The sequence below is a fragment of the Dendrobates tinctorius genome, unplaced genomic scaffold, assembly GCF_039654945.1.
Source record: "Dendrobates tinctorius isolate UK_male_01 unplaced genomic scaffold, ASM3965494v1 ptg000214l, whole genome shotgun sequence".
In the NCBI taxonomy this organism is placed as follows: domain Eukaryota; kingdom Metazoa; phylum Chordata; class Amphibia; order Anura; family Dendrobatidae; genus Dendrobates; species Dendrobates tinctorius.
This window is the reverse complement of record NW_027361881.1, coordinates 2,899,338-2,924,407: the sequence shown is the minus strand read 5'-3', so window position 1 is coordinate 2,924,407 and position 25,070 is coordinate 2,899,338. Positions and strand designations below refer to the sequence as shown.

Below are 25,070 nucleotides of genomic sequence, written 5' to 3'. Positions count from 1 at the left end.
CTCTAGGAGGCCTGGAAACCGCCCCAACCAGTTTGACTACCCCTGGACACAAGGAAGGGGGGGGGAGAACAGGAGCTGGTCAAGTCAGGTCCTGTTTGGAGAGGATCGTGTAAAGACTGCACTTCAGAGAGAAGAACCCATTTTTATCCTCTGGTGCTAGGGTTTTGGACTCTCATCTCCCTGGACATTTTATCCTGTTACTGGACTACATTTTTGTTCTGGACTATTGTATCCTCAGTGTGGTGGATTGTTTATGGACCTTCTAATTTTGCCTGTGATAAAGGTCTTGGGATTGTTCACCCTTCCCTCACTCTGTTGATTGTGTGGTATCGGAGAAGGACCCCGTGACAAGAACTTACAAGTCTTTAATGAGAAACCACGAAGGAAGTGTTCATCAGAGGGAGGGTGACACTGAAGATGCCGCCACCGTTACTGCGCCCACCTCTAGGGGGTCCAGCGCCCCATCGGTTCTTCCCATTATGACCATTCGGCGATATCACATCTATGAGAGACAGGAGACCGCTGAAATCTGCTGCTGGAAAGAAACACTTACCATGGAGAACAAGTTTTCAATGTTCTGCAAATGTTCGCATTGCTAAAATGGTTTATTGAACAGACAGGCGACACCCTGATTGAGCGTAAGAGGATGATCAGAACATTAAAAGCAAGCATGCAGCGGGGGCAGAATGCAGGACGTGGCCAAAACGAAAAATCCTCGCTCTCCGGACGGTCGGCAGGAGGATTGTGCAATACCCTGTGGGGACAGAGGCTGATGACTGACGAGTCTGAACAGGGGGCAAAACCTTTTACTGGACTGAGCAGCAAAGTGCAAAAATACGGATCCTTAAAGGAAAACTCCACAGGAGACCAATTGTTTCCAATAATCCACATTTACTAACGGTTATTATTTCCTGGGTGAAACTGACATTTTTTATTATTATTTTCCGCCCCGGGTGGAGCTCAGACTTTGGGGCAAAGTCTGGCACAAAAAGGGCGACCGCGGGCAAACCCGAACCCAGAGCCGCTACTAAGTGCAAACCACTCTGGGGCCAGCAGGGCTTCTTTGTGCCAATTACTTTTTTTTTTTTTGGGGGGGTTTCCTGTAAATGTTACTTTTTTTTCAACTAATTTTTGAGTCGCAAAACTTGGATTATTTGGAGAGAATCATGATGAATAAGGAATAATCTTCAGAAAAAGACCCCGATCAGTCCAGTAAAATGTCCATCGCCGCACCTTTCTTTCTAGAGAAAAGCCAAATTCTCGCCCCATTTTTCAATCTCCCGCTCGTAACATATAAAAGAAGGAACCATTGGCTAAATATTCTCAAAAATTAGCTAACTGCTTCTCTCATTGGACGATGAATCGGGACGAAAATTTTGCTGATCTCAGCGCCGGATAAAACGACGGCGGCGGCTGAGAAATAAAAAGTAATGATCAGGTAATCAGGCGGATGGCACAATCCTGGTTATCATGGACGGGAACGGAACCATTTCCAGGCAGAGGGGGCAGCGTAAGGAAGTCCTCTGACCATAAATGGCTCCTTCCTTCGGAGGGGGCAGAGTTAGGGAAAAGTCTTGTCTTTCTAAACCCTTTGCACGTGATTAACGCAACTGTCGGGGGAGGGACGGACGGGTATAAAATGTCAATATCTTTTGCATTCTCTCATGCCAAACAAGCAAGAAAAAACAAAAATTACTCAAAAAAAAAACAAAACAATAAAAAGACGTTACCCATGGGAGAGGGGAAAGGCAAACTGTGATTGAAACGGAATTTCTTGTTCCTTTGGAAGAAAAAAAAACAACAAAAACATAAAAGTAAAGAATATTAAACGCAGAGGCTCAATCAGAAAATCAGCCGATGACGGAGCTACATTCCATTCCGGGCTCCACAAGCAGCGTCCATTGTTCTACAGTTTTGTTTGTTTTATGTTTTGACGTTTTATTCTTATTTTTTTTTTTTTGCAAACGTTGGAGCAGTTCCGTCAAATGAAAAAGTGGATAAACAAAATGGCGACTCCGATGTTTAGCAAAATCACCATGACGACCAGGATGGGGGCGGAGCCCTGAAAGAAAGAAAAGGAAATGGTCAAGTAACAGACGGGAAAGAAGGAGCTGGGGTAATCCGCCACTGGGGAAAAGTGACCAAAAACCTGCCCTCTAGTGGACAGCATGGTAAGGCTGGAATCCCCTGAGCCTGCAGCCTCTATCACTGGGAACAGGACTCGGACCGTTCGGTTTTGGATCGGTGGATCCCAGGGTTGTGGCTGCGCTGATCAGTATTTTATTGATGGCTCATGACAGTATTTATGGTGGGAACTGACATTTATTTATCATAGGCTCTAACTAAACAGAAGCTTGTTTAGTGCGACCAGGGACCATCACCTAAAGTATAACTATAAGGGGCCTCCTCTATGACGAATCCCTTCTTAGGAGAAGGACCTTTGGCCTGTCCCAGCTCCAGGGTTGGGCTTTGTTGCCTCCCACTATTTCCATCTGTCTCTGTGCTTGTCCAGCAAACACTTCTGACCTCACTGATCAAGCCCTTTAAGGGCCGGCTCGGGTGGCTTTGTGCCGCCTGAGTTTTCAGGGAGCAGATCATCCTGCCATCACGTGTATTTGTTTCACCTTCCACTTGACTCTGCTCCAGATACATGTCCAATTACTTTTCCAGCCTCTCCTGATGACAGTTCCGGAACCAGCTACTCTGTCCATGCTCAGTCCAGGCACCCACCCACCCGGGACCCCAGTGATATAATTGGAAACCTGGCATTAAGGATTTGTCTTCCCTGCGGCGCCCCCACTGGGGTAATGAAGCTTTGCAGGGTGTAGATCAATGGTGTAATACAGGACGAGTCCTCCACAGCCAGAGACTCTTTTCTTGGCCACAGCCATTATAACGTGGACCCTCTATGTAAACTCAGCAATCCCTAAAAGGGAATTTCAAAACCGGACAGCCCCCTAAGGGTCTGGGCTCCCTGAAAATCATACTTTATGTATTCCTGTAAGGTTGTATGTAACCGCAACAGTAAGTTTGCAACATAACCGCGTTGCAGGTTTTGCAATTGCAGCGCGACATTTTGAATTGGAACCTCATTAGATATTGATGGCCACGAGGACTGACTGCACTGAAGTGACCCCCGGACCCCAGTGATGAGAAGGCGACACAGGTAACGGACCTATCCATTGTAAGCAAATGTTAATTAGGTGATTGCCTGAGATAATCTGCATAATTCACAGGTTCAGGCCCCCCATGTGGGCGCCTCCGATCTAGCACCATAAATGCAGCCATGCCCCAACCCGACGACCGCTAACAAGGACCCGACTGCAGCTTTATTACCAGATTTGATGTAAAGTGGTCGTTGACTATGAAGTGCCTGCGGGATAGGAGCAGCGCCCGCCAGCCACAGGTCAATGCTGCAATATACACAGTCAGGGATAACTACGTCTGTCGAGAATTCTTTACAAGCTGCGACTGGAGATGAGCGACGATCTGCAGCCCGCCACATTCACCGCTCTTATCCCTGAGCAGCAACTACACCGGAGGTCAATACCGGGAAATGTCCTGAAGGAGACTGACAAATCGGAGGAAACGTACAGAGAGCGGGACAAAACACTGTAAGGAGGAAGCACCGATATCTGGCTAGAACACCGCCATCATGAGCTGTGCCGCTGTCACCAATGTCCGACTATAACACCGCCATCATGAGCTGTGCCGCTGTCACCAACGTCTGACTATAACACCTCCATCATGAGCTGTGCCGCTGTCACCAATGTCCGACTATAACACCGCCATCATGAGCTGTGCCGCTGTCAATGTCCGACTATAACACCGCCATCATGAGCTGTGCCGCTGTCACCAACGTCTGACTATAACACCTCCATCATGAGCTGTGCCGCTCTCACCGACATCCGACTATAACACCGCCATCATGAGCTGTGCCGCTGTCACCGACGTCCGACTATAAGACCGCCATCATGAGCTGTGCCGCTGTCACCAACGTCCGACTATAACACCACCATCATGAGCTGTGCCGCTGTCACCAACGTCTGTTGTGAGTTCATTTTCCCCTTCGTCACTGGGGTCTGGTGAACTCCCTATTCTGGTAAAGGAGGGTAATGAGCCTGATTATCAGGCACCTGAGTCTAATGAGGATGACTGACTGAGTGGAGTCACGGACTGGATATAAGGTTGCCGACGCCCTTCTGCCCTGCGGGTGATTTCTCTGTGGACTTCTAGGACACCAGTCTGATTCCTGCTCCTCTAAAGCTAAGTTTTCTGTTTGCCTGTTAGCTTTTTGTTTTGCTTTTTGTTTTCCTTGCTTTTCAGTATTCTGCCATTCCCTGCTGGGGTGAGCTGAATCTCCTTTTGCCTGTAGCTGTGTCTTCAGTATATTCCTGAGTACTGACATAGCTTTTTTGAAGCCTAGCGTCTTCAGGGCCTTTTTCACTGTCAGTCTGTTGGCTCTTATTTTCATAGGGTTTTTCACAGACTGCAGACAGCAGTCTTCCTGTCCTTTTCTATCTAGTTAGCTTGGGCCCCTCTTTGCTCAGTCTATCTTTCTGTCTGTGTTAGTATTTTCATCTTGCTTCACCGTCATTATATGTTGGGGGCTGCCTATTGCTTTGGGGTCTGCTCTGGGGCAGTTTAGATTTCCCCTTTCTTTCTTTAGGCCTATTTAATTCTCCGGCTGTGATCGAGCGGTCTAGGGCATCGTAGGAACCCCCCACGGCTACTGCTAGTTGTGTTGATAGGTTCAGGGGTCTGCAATCCGATAGCTGCCAACTTCTCTGGTTTTCTGGACTTAGCTAGCATTTCTGTTTTTGCCTCCTACGGTGACTCAATCATAACAGAATCACCCGCCCTACCGCAGATCCAGGGTACTCAATAGCAGGAAAGAATTGTTTTTTTAAAAAAAAAAAAAAAGGTGTGTGTATATTCTTTCCTCTATATCTCTGAGGCCGTAGGGGGGAATTTTTTTTTTTCTCTCTCAATGGAGATAAAGCAATTGTCTGATCGTGTGGAGCAGCTCGCTGCGGAAGTGCGGGGAATTTCCGCCTACCTTGCTCGTTCGCATGCTGTTGAACCAAAGATCCCTACACCTGATGTATTTTTTGGGGATCAATCTAAATTTTTGAGTTTCAAAAATAATTGTAAATTATTTTTTGCATTGAAGCCTAACTCGTCAGGGAGCTCCGCGCAGCAGGTTAAAATTGTCATCTCTTTGCTGCGTGGCGATCCCCAGGATTGGGCGTTTTCTTTGAAACCAGATGATCCTATTCTGACTAAGGTGAACGCATTCTTTCAAGCTTTGGGGTTGTTGTATGACGAACCTAATGCTATTGATCAGGCTGAAAAGACCCTGCTGGCATTGAACCAGGGTCGTGATTCTGCAGAGTTATACTGTCAAAAGTTCCGAAAGTGGGCGGTCCTTACTACCTGGAATGATAATGCCTTGGCTGCTCTCTTTCGGAAGGGTTTGTCAGAAGCCGTAAAAGATACTATGGTGGGATTTCCTGTTCCCTCTGGTCTGGACGATTCTATGTCTTTAGCCATTCAGGTTGATCGGCGTTTACGTGAACGCAGGATTGCACGAGAGGTGTTGCCACCGGTTGAACAGACGTCTGAACCTATGCAATGTGATAGAGTTTTGTCTAAGGCGCAACGTCAGGAGTTCAGAAGGCGTAATAAGCTGTGTTTTTTCTGTGGAGATGCCTCGCATATTATTTCTGTTTGTCCTAAACGAGAGAAACGCTTGGCACACACGTTTTCTGTTGGTGGTGTTCAACCTAAGTTTCTTCTGGCAATTACTCTGATCTGCTCCCTGTCCACATTTTCCGCCAAGGCTTTTGTGGATTCGGGAGCAGCGCTAAACCTAATGGACTTGGATTTTGCTAAACGTTGTGGATTTCCGATGACACCTCTGCAGACGCCTATCCCTTTGAGGGGGATTGATGCTACTCCTTTGGCTAAAAATAAACCTCAGTTTTGGACCCAGGTGGTCATGCGGGTCGCCCCAGACCATCAAGAAAATTGCAGATTTTTGGTATTGCATGGTCTGCATGATGCCGTTGTTCTGGGGTTTCCCTGGTTGCAAATTCATAATCCAGTTTTGGATTGGAAATCTGTGTCTGTGGTGAGTTGGGGTTGTCGGTGTGCCTTTAGTGAGGTTCCGGTTTTTTCCACCTCTCCTCAGTCGCATGATGTTCCTGACTATTTGGCGGACTTTTATGATGTATTTAGTGAGAATGAGTCTGCGTCCTTGCCTCCTCATAGGAGTTATGACTGTGCAATTGAACTAAGCCTGGGGTGTAAATTTCCCAAGGGTCGGCTCTTCAATTTATCTGTAATAGCACGAGCACGAGGCTATGCGGTCCTATATTAAGGAGGCGTTGGAGAAGGGTCATATTAGACCATCCTCTTCACCCTTAGGTGCCGGTTTTTTTTTTGTGGCCAAAAAGGATGGTTCTTTAAGGCCTTGTATTGATTATCGTGCCCTCAATAAAATTACTATTAAATATCAGTATCCGTTACCCCTGATTTCGGATCTATTCTCTAGAGTTAGAGGTGCTTGCTGGTTTACCAAGCTTGACCTGAGGGGGGCGTATAATCTTATTCGCATTAAGCATGGGGACGAATGGAAGACGGCGTTTAATACTCCGGAGGGACATATTGAGTACCTGGTGATGCCTTTTGGGCTCACTAATGCCCCTTCTGTCTTCCAGTGCTTCATGAACGATATTTTCCGAGACTTTGTCGATAAATTTTTGATTATCTATCTGGATGATATTTTGATCTTCTCCAAGGATTGGGATTCTCATGTGGAACATATTCGGACTGTGTTCCGGATCTTGAGGGAGAATTCACTGTATGTCAAAGGATCGAAATGCCTTTTTGGAGTACAGAGGATTTCATTTTTGGGATTTATTTTGTCTCCGTCAACTATTGAAATGGTACAGGCCATTTATGATTGGGTTCAGCCCACTTCTTTGAAGGCCCTCCAGAAGTTTTTGGGTTTTGCTAATTTTTAGCGGAAATTTATAGCAAAATTTTCTAGTATTGCCAAGCCATTGACTGATCTGACTAAGAAGGGTGCTGATGTGTTGAATTGGTCTCCTGAGGCTGTTGCTTCCTTTCAGGAGCTGAAGCGAAGATTTACCTCCGCCCCGGTTTGCGGCAACCTGATGTCTCACTCCCGTTCCAGGTAGAGGTGGATGCTTCTGAGATTGGTGCAGGAGCTGTTTTGTCCCAAAAGGATCCTGTAACATCTAAAATGAATCCCTGTGCTTTCTTTTCCCGAAAGTTCTCTCCATCTGAACGTAACTATGATGTGGGGAATCGGGAACTGTTGGCCATGAAATGGGCATTTGAGGAGTGGAGACATTGGTTGGAGGGAGCTAAACATCAAGTTGTGGTCCTCACTGACCACAAGAATTTGATTTACCTAGAGTCGGCTAAACGCTTGAACCCTAGACAGGCTAGGTGGGCCTTGTTTTTTACACGTTTTGATTTTGTGGTCTCTTTTCTTCCTGGAACTAAGAATGTCAAGGCAGACGCCCTCTCTAGGAGTTTCTTTGCTGATTCTCCTATGGTGACCAAGCCTGCTACCATCTTAGGCGAAGGGGTAGTTCTTTCTGCCATCTCGCCCGATTTGAGACTTGCTCTGCAAGAGTTCCAGGAGGACAAACCTGAGTGTTGTCCCAGTGGAAAGTTGTATGTTCCTGACCAGTGGAAGAAGAGAGTGATGTCTGAAGTTCATTGCTCTGCATTGGCTGGTCATCCAGGTATTTTTGGTACTAGAGATCTGGTGAGTCGCTCTTTTTGGTGGCCCACCTTGTCTCATGATGTCAGGAATTTTGTGCAGTCCTGTGGGACTTGCTCCCGGTCTAAATCTTGTTCTCGCTCTAGTGGGTTGTCGATTCCTTTGCCGGTCCCCAGGAGGCCATGGACCCATATTTCAATGGATTTCATCTCTGATATGCCGGTCTCTCAAAGAATGACTGTTATTTGGGTGATTTGTGATAGGTTCTCTAAGATGGTTCATCTTGTACCACTCCCTAAGTTGCCATCTTCCTCTGAGTTGGTGCCCCTGTTTTTGCAACAGGTGGTTCGCTTACACGGGATTCCTGAGAACATTGTATCTGACAGAGGAGTTCAGTTTGTGTCTAGATTTTGGAGGACTTTCTGTTCTAAGTTGGGAATTCAGTTGTCCTTCTCCTCTGCTTTTCACCCTCAGACCAATGGGCAGACAGAGAGAACAAACCAGACCTTGGAGTCGTATTTGAGATGTTTTATTTCCGCGGATCAGGATGATTGGGTTTCATTTTTGCCCTTGGCCGAATTTGCTTTGAATAATAGAGCTAGTTCTGCCACTTTGATGTCACCTTTTTTTTGTAACTTTGGGTTTCATCCTCGATTTTCTTCAGGGCAGGTGGAGCCCTCTGCCTGCCCAGGTGTTGACACTGTGGTGGAGAGAATGCACCAGATCTGGGACCAAGTGGTGGATAAGTTATCTCTCTCCCAGGAAAAGGCCCAGCGGTTTTCCAATCGACATAGGACCATTGGTCCCCAGTTTAAGATTGGTGATATGGTGTGGTTATCATCAAAAAATATTGCTATGAAGGTGGCTTCTCCTAAGTTTAAGCCTAGATTTATTGGACCTTAAAAGATTTTGGAGATTATTAATCCGGTCTCTTTTCGTTTGGCTCTTCCTGTCACATTTAAAATCCACAATGTGTTCCATAAGTCCTTGTTGAAGAGGTTTGTTGAACCAGTTGTTCCTGGGGTGGCACCTCCGGACCCTGTATTGGTTGAAGGTAACATGGAATATGAGGTAGAGAAAATACTGGATTCCCGTCTGGCGAGACGGAGACTCCAGTATTTGGTTAAGTGGAAGGGTTATGGTCAGGAGGATAATTCCTGGGTCTCTGCCTCTGATATTCATGCCAAAAGATTTGTGCGTGCATTTCATCGGGCTCACCCTGATCGCCCTGGTGGCGTGGTTGAGGGTTCGGTGACCCCTCCTCAAGGGGGAGGTACTGTTGTGAGTTCATTTTCCCCTTCGTCACTGGGGACTGGTGAACTCCCTATTCTGGTAAAGGAGGGTAATGTGCCTGATTATCAGGCACCTGAGTCTAATGAGGATGACTGGCTGAGTGGAGTCACGGACTGGATATAAGGCTGCCGACGCCCTTCTGCCCTGCGGGTGATTTCTCTGTGGACTTCTAGGACACCAGTCTGATTCCTGCTCCTTTAAAGCTAAGTTTTCTGTTTTGCCTGTTAGCTTTATGTTTTGCTTTTTGTTTTCCTTGCTTTTCAGTATTCTGCCATTCCCTGCTGGGGTGAGCTGAATCTCCTTTTGCCTGTAGCTCTGTCTTCAGTATATTCCTGAGTACTGACATAGCTTTTTTGAAGCCTAGCGTCTTCAGGGCCTTTTTCACTGTCAGTCTGTTGGCTCTTATTTTCATAAGGTTTTTCACGGATTGCAGACAGCAGCCTTCCTGTCCTTTTCTATCTAGTTAGCTTGGGCACCTCTTTGCTCAGTCTATCTTTCTGTCTGTGTTAGTATTTTCATCTTGCGTCACCGTCATTATATGTTGGGGGCTGCCTATTGCTTTGGGGTCTGCTCTGGGGCAGTTTAGATTTCCCCTTTCTTTCTTTAGGCCTATTTAATTCTCCGGCTGTGATCGAGGGGTCTAGGGCATCGTAGGAACCCCCCACGGCTACTGCTAGTTGTGTTGATAGGTTCAGGGGTCTGCAATCCGATAGCTGCCAACTTCTCTGGTTTTCTGGACATAGCTAGCATTTCTGTTTTTGCCTCCTACGGTGACTCAATCATAACAAACGTCCGACTATAACACCTCCATCATGAGCTGGGCCGCTCTCACCGACGTCCGACTATAACACCGCCATCATGAGCGGTGCCGCCGTCACAGACGTCCGGCCATAACACCGCCATCATGAGCGGTGCCGCTGTCACCATCGTCCGACTATAACACCACCATCATGAGCTGTGCCGCTGTCACCATCGTCCGACTATAACACCACCATCATGAGCTGTGCCGCTGTCACCGACGTCCGACTATAACACCGCCATCATGAGCTGTGCCGCTCTCACCGACGCCCGACTATAACACCGCCATCATGAGCTGTGCCGCTCTCCTCGACGTCTGACTATAACACCACCATCATGAGCGGTGCCGCCGTCACAGACGTCCGGCTATAACACCACCATCATGAGCGGTGCCGCTGTCACCGACGTCCGACTATAACACCACCATCATGAGCTGTGCCGCTGTCACCGACGTCCGACTATAACACCGCCATCATGAGCTGTGCCGCTCTCCCCGACGTCTGACTATAACACCACCATCATGAGCGGTGCCGCCGTCACAGACGTCCGGCTATAACACCACCATCATGAGCGGTGCCGCCGTCACAGATGTCCGGCCATAACACCACCATCATGAGCTGTGCCGCTGTCACCAACGTCCGACCATAACACCGCCATCATGAGCTGTGCCGCTGTCACCAACGTCCGACTATAAAACCACCATCATGAGCGGTGCCGCCGTCACAGACATCCGGCCATAACACCGCCATCATGAGCGGTGCTGCTGTCACCATCGTCCAAGTATAACACCGCCATCATGAGCTGTGCCGCTGTGACCGATGTCCGAGTATAACACCGCCATCATGAGCTGTGCCGCTGTCACCAACGTCCGACTATAACACCACCATCATGAGCGGTGCCGCCGTCACAGACATCCGGCCATAACACCGCCATCATGAGCGGTGCCGCTGTCACCATCGTCCGACTATAACACCACCATCATGAGCTGTGCCGCTGTCACCAATGTCCGACTATAACACCACCATCATGAGCTGTGCCGCTCTCACCGACGTCTGACTATAACACCACCATCATGAGCGGTGCCGCCGGCACAGATGTCCGGCCATAACACCACCATCATGAGCGGTGCCGCTGTCACCATCGTCCAATTATAACACCGCCATCATGAGCTGTGCCGCTGTCACCAACGTCCGACTAACATCGCCATCATGAGCTGTGCCGCTGTCACCAACGTCCGACTATAACACCTCCATCATGAGCTGTGCCGCTCTCACAGACGTCCGACTATAACACCTCCATCATGAGCTGTGCCGCTGTCACCGACGTCCGACTATAACACCGCCATCATGAGCTGTGCCGCTCTCACCGACTTCCGACTATAACACCACCATCATGAGCGGTGCCTCCGTCACAGACATCCGGCCATAACACCGCCATCATGAGCGGTGCCGCCGTCACAGACATCCGGCCATAACACCGCCATCATGAGCGGTGCCGCTGTCACCATCGTCCGACTAAAACACCGCCATCATGAGGCGTGCTGCTGTCACCGACGTCCAAGTATAACACCGCCATCATGACCTGTGCCGCTATGACCGATGTCCGAGTATAACACCGCCATCATGAGCGGTGCCGCTGTCACCATCGTCTGACTATAACACCACCATCATGAGCTGTGCCGCTCTCACCGACGTCCAACTATAACACCGCCATCATGAGCTGTGCCGCTGTCACTGACGTCCGACTATAACACCGCCATCATGAGCTGTGCCGCTCTCACCGACGTCCAACTATAACACCGCCATCATGAGCTGTGCCGCTGTCACTGACGTCCGACTATAACACCACCATCATGAGCGGTGCCGCCGTCACAGACATCCGGCCATAACACCGCCATCATGAGCGGTGCCGCTGTCACCATCGTCCGACTATAACACCGCCATCATGAGGCGAGCTGCTGTCACCGACGTCCAAGTATAACATCGCCATCATGAGCTGTGCCGCTGTGACCGATGTCCGAGTATAACACCGCCATCATGAGCTGTACCGCTGTCACCAACGTCCGACTATAACACCACCATCATGAGCGGTGCCACCGTCACAGACGTCCGGCCATAACACCACCATCATGAGCGGTGCCGCTGTCACCATCGTCAGACTATAACACCACCATCATGAGCTGTGCCACTGTCACCGACGTCCGACTATAACACCGCCATCATGAGCTGTGCCGCTGTCACCAACGTCCGACTATAACACCGCCATCATGAGCTGTGCCGCTGTCACCATCGTCCGACTATAACACCGCCATCATGAGCTGTGCCGCTGTCACCATCGTCCGACTATAACACCGCCATCATGAGCTGTCCCGCTGTCACCAACGTCCGACTATAACACCGCCATCATGAGCTGTGCCGTCACCATCGTCCGACTATAACACCGCCATCATGAGCTGTGCCGCTGTCACCAACGTCCGACTATAACACCGCCATCATGAGCTGTGCCGCTGTCACCATCGTCCGACTATAACACCGCCATCATGAGCTGTGCCGCTGTGACCGATGTCCGAGTATAACACTGCCATCATGAGCTGTGCCGCTGTCACCGATGTCCGAGTATAACACTGCCATCATGAGCTGTGCCGCTGTGACCGATGTCCGAGTATAAGACCGCCATCATGAGCTGTGCCGCTGTCACCAACGTCCGACTATAACACCGCCATCATGAGTGGTGCCGCAGTCACCATCGTCCGACTATAACACCGCCATCATGAGCTGTGCCGCTGTCACGTGACCGCTTCCCCCAGTCTCCATACATTTCTATGGGGCGGATAATGGCTCTCGGTCCTGGCACTGTCCATGGTGCTGAAGGAAAGACACAATGTCCTGCACGTCACCCCCCGCAGTGTTGCAGGCCCGGCCCCCTCAGACGTCACCCCCCCAGTGCTGCAGGCCCGGCCCCCTCAGACGTCTCCCCCCCGCAGTGCTGCAGGCCCGGCCCCCTCAGACGTCACCCCCCCGCAGTGCTGCAGGCCCGGCCCCCTCAGACGTCACCCCCCCCGCAGTGCTGCAGGCCTGGCCCCCTCAGACGCAGCAGCAGTGCACATCCTCTCCCCCTGCACTGAGGCCGAGACCCTCCACACGCAGATCTGTGATGTCATCACGTCATATACAAGTCACGTGACCAGAACCACAGATGACAGAAGATACAAGGATGACGTATCCCCCCGTAATAAGTGATATACCCCCCTGTGTAATTACGGACATGTCCCCCCCCTGGGTAATTGGCAATATATCCCCCACCCCAGGTAATTAGTGATATGTCCCTCATGTAATTAGTGCATGCCCTGCCCCCCTGTGTAATCTGTGATCTCCCCTCCACCCCTCGGCCTCCTCTCAGCAGTGGTCAGGTGACTGGGGGAAGCACAAAAAGTTGCCTAGCAACAAGATCCGGGCAGCCAACCAAGTGCGGCAGTGATGGTCGCTGGCTGGATACGATGGGTGCACCGAGATCCCAGCTGTCCCCCGCACCGCGTCCTGTCACAGAGGGGAGGAACGGCCAGCGGGTGTGGAGGCGGTTCTGAAACATCAGGGGTTAATCCATGCTATGTAATTATCGACATGCCCCCCCTCCACTGTGTAATTAGTGATATATCCCCTCCTCCGTGTAATTAGTGACATGCCCCCCTCCTCCGTGTAATTAGTGACATGCCCCCCTCCTCCGTGTAATTAGTGACATGCCCCCCTCCGTGTAATTAGCGATATATCCCCCCCTCCACCGTGTAATTAGCGATATATTCCCTCCTCCGTGTAATTAGTGACATGCCCCCCTCCTCCGTGTAATTAGTGACATGCCCCCCTCCGTGTAATTAGTGATATATCCCCCCCTCCTCCGTGTAATTAGTGATATATCCCCTCCTCCGTGTAATTAGTGACATGTCCCCCTCCTCCGTGTAATTTTTGACATATCCCCCCTCCTCCGTGTAATTAGTGACATGCCCCCCTCCTCCGTGTAATTAGTGATATATCCCCCCCTCCACCGTGTAATTAGTGATATATCCCCCCCTCCACCGTGTAATTAGTGACATATCCCCCCTCCTCCGTGTAATTAGTGACATGTCCCCCTCCTCCGTGTAATTAGTGATATATCCCCCCCTCCACTGTGTAATTAGTGATATATCCCCTCCTCCGTGTAATTAGTGACATATCCCCCCTCCTCCGTGTAATTAGTGACATGCCCCCCTCCGTGTAATTAGTGATATATCCCCCCCTCCTCCGTGTAATTAGCGATATATCCCCCCTCCACCGTGTAATTAGTGATATATCCCCTCCTCCGTGTAATTAGTGACATGTCCCCCTCCTCCGTGTAATTAGTGACATGCCCCCTCCTCCGTGTAATTAGTGACATATCCCCCCTCCTCCGTGTAATTAGTGACATGCCCCCCTCCTCCGTGTAATTAGTGATATATCCCCCCCTCCACCGTGTAATTAGTGATATATCCCCCCCTCCACCGTGTAATTAGTGACATATCCCCCCTCCTCCGTGTAATTAGTGACATGTCCCCCTCCTCCGTGTAATTAGTGATATATCCCCTCCTCCTTGTAATTAGTGTCATGCCCCCCCCTCCGTGTAATTAGCGATATATCCCCCCCTCCACCGTGTAATTAGTGATATATCCCCTCCTCCGTGTAATTAGTGACATGTCCCCCTCCTCCGTGTAATTAGTGACATGCCCCCTCCTCCGTGTAATTAGTGACATGCCCCCTCCTCCGTGTAATTAGCGATATATCCCCCCCTCCTCCGTGTAATTAGCGATATATCCCCCCCTCCACCGTGTAATTAGTGATATATCCCCTCCTCCGTGTAATTAGTGACATGTCCCCCTCCTCCGTGTAATTAGTGACATGTCCCCCTCCTCCGTGTAATTAATGACATGCCCCCTCCTCCGTGTAATTAGTGACATGCCCCCTCCTCCGTGTAATTAGTGACATGTCCCCCTCCTCCGTGTAATTAGTGACATGCCCCTCCTCCGTGTAATTAGCGATATATCCCCCCCTCCACCGTGTAATTAGTGACATATCCCCTCCTCCGTGTAATTAGTGACATGCCCCCTCCTCCGTGTAATTAGCGATATATCCCCCCCTCCTCCGTGTAATTAGCGATATATCCCCCCCTCCACCGTGTAATTAGTGATATATCCCCTCCTCCGTGTAATTAGTGACATGTCCCCCTCCTCCGTGTAATTAGTGACATGTCCCCCTCCTCCGTGTAATTAGTGACATGTCCCCCTCCTCCGTGTAATGACATGCCCCCTCCTCCGTGTAATTAGTGACATGCCCCCTCCTCCGTGTAATTAGTGACATGCCCCCCCTCCGTGTAATTAGTGATATATCCCCCCCTCCGTGTAATTAGTGATATATCCCCCCCTCCGTGTAATTAGTGATATATCCCCCCCTCCGTGTAATTAGTGATATATCCCCCCCTCCGTGTAATTAGTGATATATCCCCCCTCCGTGTAATTAGTGATATATCCCCCCCTCCGTGTAATTAGTGATATATCCCCCCCTCCGTGTAATTAGTGATATATCCCCTCCTCCGTGTAATTAGTGATATATCCCCCCCTCCGTGTAATTAGTGATATATCCCCCCCTCCGTGTAATTAGTGATATATCCCCCCCTCCGTGTAATTAGTGATATATCCCCCCCTCCGTGTAATTAGTGACATGCCCCCTCCACAGTGTAATTAGTGACATGCCCCCTCCACAGTGTAATTAGTGACATGCCCCCTCCTCCGTGTAATTAGTGATATATCCCCTCCTCCTTGTAATTAGTGATATATCCCCCCTCCGTGTAATTAGTGACATGCCCCCTCCTCCGTGTAATTAGTGACATATCCCCTCCTCCGTGTAATTAGTGATATATTCCCTCCTCCTTGTAATTAGTGACATGCCCCCTCCTCCGTGTAATTAGTGACATGCCCCCTCCTCCGTGTAATTAGTGACATGCCCCCTCCACCGTGTAATTAGTGACATGCCCCCTCCTCCGTGTAATTAGTGATATATCCCCTCCTCCTTGTAATTAGTGATATATCCCCCCTCCGTGTAATTAGTGACATGCCCCCTCCTCCGTGTAATTAGTGACATATCCCCTCCTCCGTGTAATTAGTGATATATTCCCTCCTCCTTGTAATTAGTGACATGTCCCCTCCTCCGTGTAATTAGTGACATGCCCCTCCTCCGTGTAATTAGTGACATGCCCCTCCTCCGTGTAGTGATATATCCCCTCCTCCGTGTAATGAGTGATATATCCCCCCCTCCGTGTAATGAGTGATATATCCCCCCCTCCGTGTAATTAGTGATATATCCCCCCCTCCGTGTAATTAGTGACATGCCCCCTCCACCGTGTAATTAGTGACATGCCCCCTCCTCCGTGTAATTAGTGATATATCTCCTCCACCGTGTAATTAGTGATATATCCCCTCCTCCGTGTAATTAGTGATATATCCCCTCCTCCGTGTAGTTAGTGACATGCCCCCTCCTTCGTGTAATTAGTGACATGCCCCCTCCTCCGTGTAATTAGTGACATGCCCCCTCCTTCGTGTAATTAGTGACATGTCCCCCTCCTCTGTGTAATTAGTGATATATCCCCTCCTCCGTGTAATTAGTGACATGCCCCCTCCTCCGTGTAATTAGTGACATGCCCCCTCCTCCGTGTAATTAAGTGACATGCCCCCTCCTCCGTGTAATTAAGTGACATGCCCCCTCCTCCGTGTAATTAGTGACATATCCCCCCTCCTCCGTGTAATTAGTGACATGCCCCCTCCTCCGTGTAATTAGTGACGTCCCCCCTTCTGTATGGTTGTGGTAAAGGCTGAGGTGCTAAGACCCTAATAAGTACAACATGGGTGTACACCGGGCGGTGCATTATGATATACAGTTGTGTGATAAAGTGTTCACCCCCTTCCTGATTTCTTTTTCTTTTCCATGTTTGTCACTTAAATGTTTCCATCACCAAACAAATGTAAATATTACACAAAGATAAAACAAGGAATCACAAGTCTGGGACTTGAGAGCAGCGTACAAAAGAAAGAGGGTGGTTCTCCAGCAAACAATTCCAATTAAAAGTGAAAAAACGTAAAAAGTAGTAAAAAATGAAAAGCGCACTGGTCACCATGAAAGTCCACAATACATACCCAACGTGTTTCAGCTAGAAGTCTTAATCATGGTACCATCACTTTCATGGTGACCAGTGCTTATCATTTTTTTTTTTCACTTAAGGCAGGTCCTATTGAAGTGATTTCTTGATTAACAAGAGGTGTGGCAGTAATCAGGCCAGGCCTGAGTGTGGCTAGGGAATGTGAACTCAGCTTCCCGCAGATGTGATAAACTACAGTTACTTTATGTTGTAAGAGGGGGGCAATCACTTTTTTCACACAGGGCCCTGTAGGTTTTGATTTCTTTTTCCCTTAATAAAGACCTTCTTTTATAAACTGCATTTTGTGATTATTGTCTTTGTCTAATATTTACATTTGTTTATTGACATTAACATGACGCAAGCACTCGTGGGACACACAACTATTTTGGGGGCCTCGTTAGGACATGTGTGCTTTAAACGTGGCGGTGGGCGAGGGTTTCGGACCTTACCGTGGGTTTGAGCTCAGTCGTGTTCTCCTCGTCGGATTCTAGTGCAACAGGTAAAGATTTCTGTGGTGGGGAAAGGGTTAAATCTCGTCGCAGGAGCCGCGATTCGCCCTTCTCCCCAAACCGCAGCGTCTCCAGTTTCTGCACGGTGGGCTCAGCAGCAGCTGCCGGCCGCAAGTTCTCCTTGTTCTGAGGTTTGGAGCGCAGTCTCTGGACCCCGTACATGCGCTCCTCCAGGTGGTGGCCCTCGGCCGGGCTCCGGGACCCCGCTTTGCTGTAGTGTCTTTTTTGGGTGTGAATCTCTTGCATATAAGAATCCATTCTCTTCAGCGGCTTCATCTCCATCTCGTAGTTGCTGAGTTTCTCCTCGTCCACCTCCAGGAGCTTGTTCGCGCCCGGGCTGTGGTTGTGGGTCCTGTGGGAAGTCCACGATACGGTGGTTGGGGTGTCGGCCCACCGTTCTCTTGGCTTGTGGTTGGAAACCACGTGTTTGTGGCCGCTGCTCTTCATCATGAGCTCTTCAGGGATGGAACAAGGTCCCAGAGGATTCCCCGCCACCATCCCGACTCTGCTCCCACCGACCTCCACCCAGCTGTTGGGTCTGACATAGTCCCCAGCCCGACCCTCCAACAACATCTGAATGTCCCCTCCCCGGTCCTCGTCCACAGATAACTGTCGGGAGAAGTGGGCGCTCTTATTCCTAGACTTGGGCGCTGGTTGTGGTGGGGTGGACGGCGGGCTGCACAGGGGGCTTCTCATGGGGCTGTCGTCTGGCGTCACGTCTGACGGCGTGGTCCCTTTCCTGTACAGTTCTGGGCTGTCCGGCTGCGGCGGCGTCTCCGTTGAGATGACCTCGATGTCGTCACATGAGTTCTGATGTTTTGGCCTCTGGCACTTTAGCCCTGAACACGGAAAGTCAGAAAAGAAAAGTTACCAATGACAGTGGCATAACTGGCTGCGAAAGTCTTAGACAGTACTTGGGGGGTCTACCCTAATAATCCTGAACAGAAGGGGGCAACTGCGATAATAGCTTGTCACATGACACCACTACCTCCATGGACGAGGGCTCGTTCCTTCCCCTGAGGGTCCTCGCCTCATTTTCTAAGTCACTACGTCGCCCCCCTCTCCCCGGATGAAATCACTTCTGGTCGCGCTGCGGCACAGATTCCAGGCTTCTCAGTTACACTATCCCTGCGCTGACACTGTAGCTCATAAATTATGGACGCCCGCTAGCTGCAATTACAGTCACAGAGCGCTGACTACTTCTAGCCGCGACTACTCTCCCCATCGGAACGCACGGCTTTCCCCTTCGTTTAAATACAAGTCAGAAATGGCAGCAAGAAAAGTGGAAGAAAATGTCCAACTGCCTCCCCCGTCCTGATCAGTCAGCCACCTGCATCCTCTAGTGGCCCCTCAAGAGCGTGTAAGGGGCCCGGCTGTCAGCCCATGACTGGGGCGCTACTGACTATACAAGGGGGATGGGTGCAGAGATGAACCACGGACGGCAGAAACAGGCAGCGTGGAAAGATGGAATTTGGTGATTTCCCCTTTAAATGCACTTGTCACTTTTCGATAATTATTTCCATTTATTAGAAAAATGTAAGTATCTAACCTACTGCCGAAAACCTGGTGTGAGCGGACCTGACCCCAGTGTATGTTTAGTAGACACTCACATTCCCCATGAAAAATCTATTTCCGAGCATCTGTCCTTACAGCCCTGCATGGTGCAGTGGGGCGTGGCCCTGCACAGTGTGGCCCTGTCCAATCAGCACTGCCGATTCCGGACAAGCCCCCTGGATCGCGGGATTGTTAAGGCCCAGCAGGCACTACATTTCCAGTAAAAGTAACAGAGGAATGGCGGTGTCAGTGCTCCAGGACTCATCTTCTCAGTAATACAAGAATTCTGAGCAGAATGATCTGCACTCGAGACACGACTGACCCAGTGTATATGCATGAGGGGCGGGCGGGGGACTGCACACATGTAGCAGAGCCCACAGGGGCTCATTACTGTGAGGCCGAGAGGCGGTGACAGGGTAACGGTATCCGACAGTGTGCGCGGCGGCAGCGCTAAGGGTGGGTAGCGCGGGTCATGTGACTGGCAGCCGCAGCAGGATGCTGATCTTGTGGTAAGCACCTGGCTCTAGGGACGCGCCGGCTAATTGCTTGCCAACCTGCCCTTCCCCCTCCAGGATCAGGATTACTTCAGCCTTATGCAGCGTCTTCTGGCAGACACTGAGCTGCCAGCGCTGCGGAGGCGGCGGGGTCGCCACAATCCCCCCAAAGCCCCTACAGGTCCCAGCAAATATACGCAGACATGTATCCGAGCCCCTCATGTCAGATACTGCGTGATGAGCTGCGTATCTAATCCTCTCCTGTGTGATACTGACTGCTGAGCCATGTATCTAATCCTATCCTGTGTGATACTGACTGCTGAGCCATGTACAGTGCCTACAAGTAGTATTCAACCCCCTGCAGATTTAGCAGGTTTACACATTCGGAATTAACTTGGCATTGTGACATTTGGACTGTAGATCAGCCTGGAAGTGTGAAATGCACTGCAGCAAAAAAGAATGTTATTTCTTTGTTTAATTTTTTTTTTAAATTGTGAAAAGTTTATTCAGAGGGTCATTTATTATTCAACCCCTCAAACCACCAGAATTCTGTTTGGTTCCCCTAAAGTATTAAGAAGTATTTCAGGCACAAAGAACAATGAGCTTCACATGTTTGGATTAATTATCTCTTTTTCCAGCCTTTTCTGACTATTTAAGACCCTCCCCAAACTTGTGAACAGCACTCATACATGGTCAACATGGGAAAGACAAAGGAGCATTCCAAGGCCATCAGAGACAAGATCGTGGAGGGTCACAAGGCTGACAAGGGGTACAAAACCCTTTCCAAGGAGTTGGGCCTACCTGTCTCCACTGTTGGGAGCATCATCCGGAAGTGGAAGGCTTATGGAACTACTGTTAGCCTTCCACGGCCTGGACAGCCTTTGAAAGTTTCCTCCCGTGCCGAGGCCAGGCTTGTCCGAAGAGTCAAGGCTAACCCAAGGACAACAAGGAAGGAGCTCCGGGAAGATCTCATGGCAGTGGGGACATTGGTTTCAGTCAATACCATAAGTAACGTACTCCACCGCAATGGTCTCCGTTCCAGACGAGCCCGTAAGGTACCGTTACTTTCAAAGCGTCATGTCAAGGCTCGTCTACAGTTTGCTCATGATCACTTGGAGGACTCTGAGACAGACTGGTTCAAGGTTCTCTGGTCTGATGAGACCAAGATCGAGATCTTTGGTGCCAACCACACACGTGACGTTTGGAGACTGGATGGCACTGCATACGACCCCAAGAATACCATCCCTACAGTCAAGCATGGTGGTGGCAGCATCATGCTGTGGGGCTGTTTCTCAGCCAAGGGGCCTGGCCATCTGGTCCGCATCCATGGGAAGATGGATAGCACGGCCTACCTGGAGATTTTGGCCAAGAACCTCCGCTCCTCCATCAAGGATCTTAAGATGGGTCGTCATTTCATCTTCCAACAAGACAACGACCCAAAGCACACAGCCAAGAAAACCACGCCTGGTTCAAGAGCCAAAAAATCAAGGTGTTGGAGTGGCCTAGTCAGTCTCCTAACCTTAACCCAATTGAAAACTTGTGGAAGGAGCTCAAGATTAAAGTCCACATGAGACACTCAAAGAACCTAGATAACTTGGAGAAGATCTGCATGGAGGAGTGGGCCAAGATAACTCCAGAGACCTGTGCCGGCCTGATCAAGTCTTATAAAAGACGATTATTAGCTGTAATTGCAAACAAGGGTTATTCCACAAAATATTAAACCTAGGGGTTGAATAATAATTGACCCAAACTTTTATGTTTAAAATTTATTAAAATTTAACTGAGCAACATAACTTTTTGGTTTGTAAGATTTATGCATCTGTTAATAAATCCTGCTCTTGTGTGAAGTTTGAAGGCTCTAACTTATTTGCATCTTATCAAACTTTCTAAATCTGCAGGGGGTTGAATACTACTTGTAGGCACTGTATCTAATCCTATCCTGTGTGATACTGACTGCTGAGCCGTGTATCTAATCCTATTCTGTGTGATACTGTCTGCTGAGCTGTGTATCTAATCCTATCCTGTGTGATACTGACTGCTGAGCCGTGTATCTAATCGTCTCCTGTGTGATACTGACCGCTGAGCCGTGTATCTAATCCTATCCTGAGTGATACTGACTGCTCAGCCGTGTATCTAATCCTATCCTGTGTGATACTGACTGCTCAGCCGTGTATCTAATCCTATCCTGTGTGATACTGACTGCTGAGCCGTTTATCTAATCCTATCCTGTGTGATACTGACTGCTGAGCCGTGTATCTAATCCTATCCTGTGTGATACTGACTGCTGAGCTGTGTATCTAATCCTCTCCTGTGTGATACTGACTCCTGAGCCGTGTATCTAATCCTCTCCTGTGTGATACTGACTGCTGAGCCGTGTATCTAATCATCTCCTGTGTGATACTGACTGCTGAGCCGCAGACTCACGGTATCTAATCCTCTCCTGTGTGATACTGACTGGTGAGCCGTGTATCTAATCCTATTCTGTGTGATACCGTCTGCTGAACTGTGTATCTAATCCTATCCTGTGTGATACTGACTGCTGAGCTGCTGCACCTGATCATGTGATCTCTTCAGGCCCCAGCTCATTGGCTGCGACTTACCACATGATGCTAGTGGCGCTGATCATGGACAGCCCTAACCACAGGGACACTTTGGCTCTGCTGGACCTCAGCACATAGTACCCTATTTCAGAACCTATCTGTACGTCGTGGCAGACAGGGGGCGCCAAGGTTTGGATGGATATAACAGACAGATGTCAGTGACTGAGCAGCGAGGACCTCGGGCTGCAGGGGGCGCTCTGGCACTCACCGTTTTCCCGGTGCTGGAAGGATGGAGAGAACTCTTTGGCAGCAATCCTGGCAATTTGAGCTTCTTCCTGCGCCTTGAGAGCCGCTGCAGCAGCTGCGTCAGCCTTCGCCCTGGAATGTGACGTCCTGAGCAGATAAAGACAGAAAATAACAGATAAAAAAAAAACTGAGATCCAGCTCCGATCCTGAAGGAGGGCACTACAAGAACAAGCATGCCCTGGCATACATCACAGGCATGCCGAGACTTGTCCTACAAACCAATCTGTCTGTTCTAATGACTCCATCACAGCCGCGTCAGAGGCGACACCCTGCTACCCCTGGAGCACACGGGGGATTCTGGAGGGCGTCAGGAATGACGAGAGTCAGGCGGAGAAACCTTTGGGATAATGCTATTTTTGGAGGCATTTTGGAGAGTTTTTTTGCAGCCTTTTAAATGGACACTTTCTACTTTAGACCGGATCCATCAGGAGACGTCTCCTAGAAGTTTCCGCATGCTTTTTTTTTTTCCCACACCAACTTTTGGGGAGTTTTCCTAATAACTTTTTATTGTGATTTTTGCAACTTTTATTTTGGAGCAAATCCATTAAAAAAAATAAAAATTCTCAAGAAAACTCTGTCTCCCTGTAGCCGAGACTATGCCGACAGCGACCCCAGCAGTAAATGTCACTCGCTTACCCAGAGAGGGATACAATAGGGTCGGCGATCCCTGGATTGGGAGGAAATTCATTCTGGTTTCTCTTGTGGATATTTCGGAGTATCACTGCTCTTACTGTAAAGAAGCCCTCCCAATATTAGTGCTGGCACCGTCATCCCTCCATGTGGTGGTGTCCTGTTTATGAACAGTCCGTGTCTATGCTATAGAGATCACTTTTCAGGTGTCTTTTCTTTGGCAGCTGATCACTTCCTTACAGACGAGGCCTCCAATGCCAGTGAGTATGGCAGCTGTGACCCCCTAGACCCTCTCCAGCAACTCTGTGTCCTTACTAAAGTGAAGAGACCGATTTTTTTCTGCACTAAAAAATGGCTTTTGCAGCATGCCATGTCATGGGTAGATGCATGCTGGATCTTGTAGTTCTCCAGCTCCTGCTGCAGTCCGCACAGTCCTGTGAGGTGTACCCTGGCTTCCTGTACGGGGGTCTCTGGGGGCCGCCGTGGAGTGTATTAGCCATAGCGCGCTTCCACCAGAGTGCAAATTGTGTTGAATTATTAATGTCCGCTGCAGACAGCCGGCCTTCTCCTGCAGACTGAGAAATCTGGCATCGCTGGGAGAGAAGCCTACGCAAGCTCCCGAAATCATCTGAGCAGTGCCACACGCCTTATGCCACCGCAACCTATCATTTCACACGCGGCTCCCCGCCCACAGCGACCACCTGCCTCCGAATTCCCGTGGACAAGATGGCAATTAATGACAATGCTGCAAGGATGGATGCCACCACGCAGCCTGCGGACTCCGGCTCTGCAGCTGCCCTCGGCCCATAATCAACCACATCCTTATTAACTGCAGCGACCGGGGGTGATCTGCATAATTAATGAGTAAAGAGAAGAGCACCTGACATAACGAGCGCCCGAAGAGCTGTCTGCTGTAATTCAGTGCTGCCCCTCCCCCACACCGAATACTACAGACATGCCAATAGCCGCTGGGACACTCGTATCTTCAGCTCTCGGACGTATTCCGCATGTAACATTCTCTGTATTAAAACTGATGACATGCCGCAATAAGGTCGTAATATAAGGGAAGGTCCCGGAGGAGGGTGGAATATTGCTCCAAAAATGCCTTGTGGAAAAAGGAGACAGCGTGAGCAGGAGACGACACCCTGACCGACAGCTCTGCACCCCAAGACATGCCCTGAAACCTGAGGACGGGATACCTTCTTCAGCGACATTACAGGGTGCAATTTCCATTGAACTGAAGTACTTACTGTGTACTGGGAAACTCACAAGACCCGCCGCGTATCGGGAACACCCAACAAGACCCGCCACGTACTGGGAACACCCAAGACCTGCTGCGTATGGGAAACATTCCACAAGACCCGCCGTGCACCGGAAACATTCCACAAGACCCGCCGCGTATCGTGAACACCCAACAAGACCTGCTGCGTACCGGAAACATTCCACAAGACCCGCCACGTAACGGGAACACCCAACAAGACCTGCTGCGTACCAGAAACATTCCACAAGACCCATACCGGGAACACCCAACAAGACTCGCCGCGTACAGGGAACACCCAACAAAACCTGCTGTGTACCGGGAACACCCAACAAGACCCACCGCGTACCGAGAACACCCAACAAGACCCGCCGCATACAGGGAACGCAGAACAAGACTCGCCGCGTAGCGTACAGGGAACACCCAACAAGACCTGCCGCATACCGTAAACAGTCCACAAGACCCGCCGTGTACCAGGAACACCCAACAAAACCTGCTGTGTACCGGGAACACCCAACAAGACTCGCCGCGTACAGGGAACACCCAACAAAACCTGCTGTGTACCGGGAACACCCAACAAGACCCGCCGCGTACCGAGAACACCCAACAAGACCCGCCGCGTACAGGGAACGCTGGACAAGACTCGCCGCATAGCGTACAGGGAACACCCAACAAGACCTGCCGCATACCGTAAACATTCCACAAGACCCGCCGTGTACCAGCCAGGAACACCCA

General features: G+C 49.8%; 1 protein-coding gene across 1 annotated transcript in view; it reads right to left on the bottom strand.

Moving 5' to 3' along the window:
• Positions 1 to 586: 586 nt before the first annotated feature.
• Positions 587 to 25,070, bottom strand: part of JPH3 (junctophilin 3) — a 103,755-nt gene continuing 79,271 nt past the window's right edge. The window contains exons 3-5 of the mRNA XM_073554918.1: positions 22,410 to 22,534; positions 17,494 to 18,392; positions 587 to 2,062 (exon numbers count right to left, since the gene is read on the bottom strand). Of these exons, the coding sequence (XP_073411019.1) occupies positions 1,982 to 2,062; positions 17,494 to 18,392; positions 22,410 to 22,534 (1,105 nt within the window). The 3' untranslated portion in view covers positions 587 to 1,981. The remainder of the gene's footprint in view (positions 2,063 to 17,493; positions 18,393 to 22,409; positions 22,535 to 25,070) is intronic.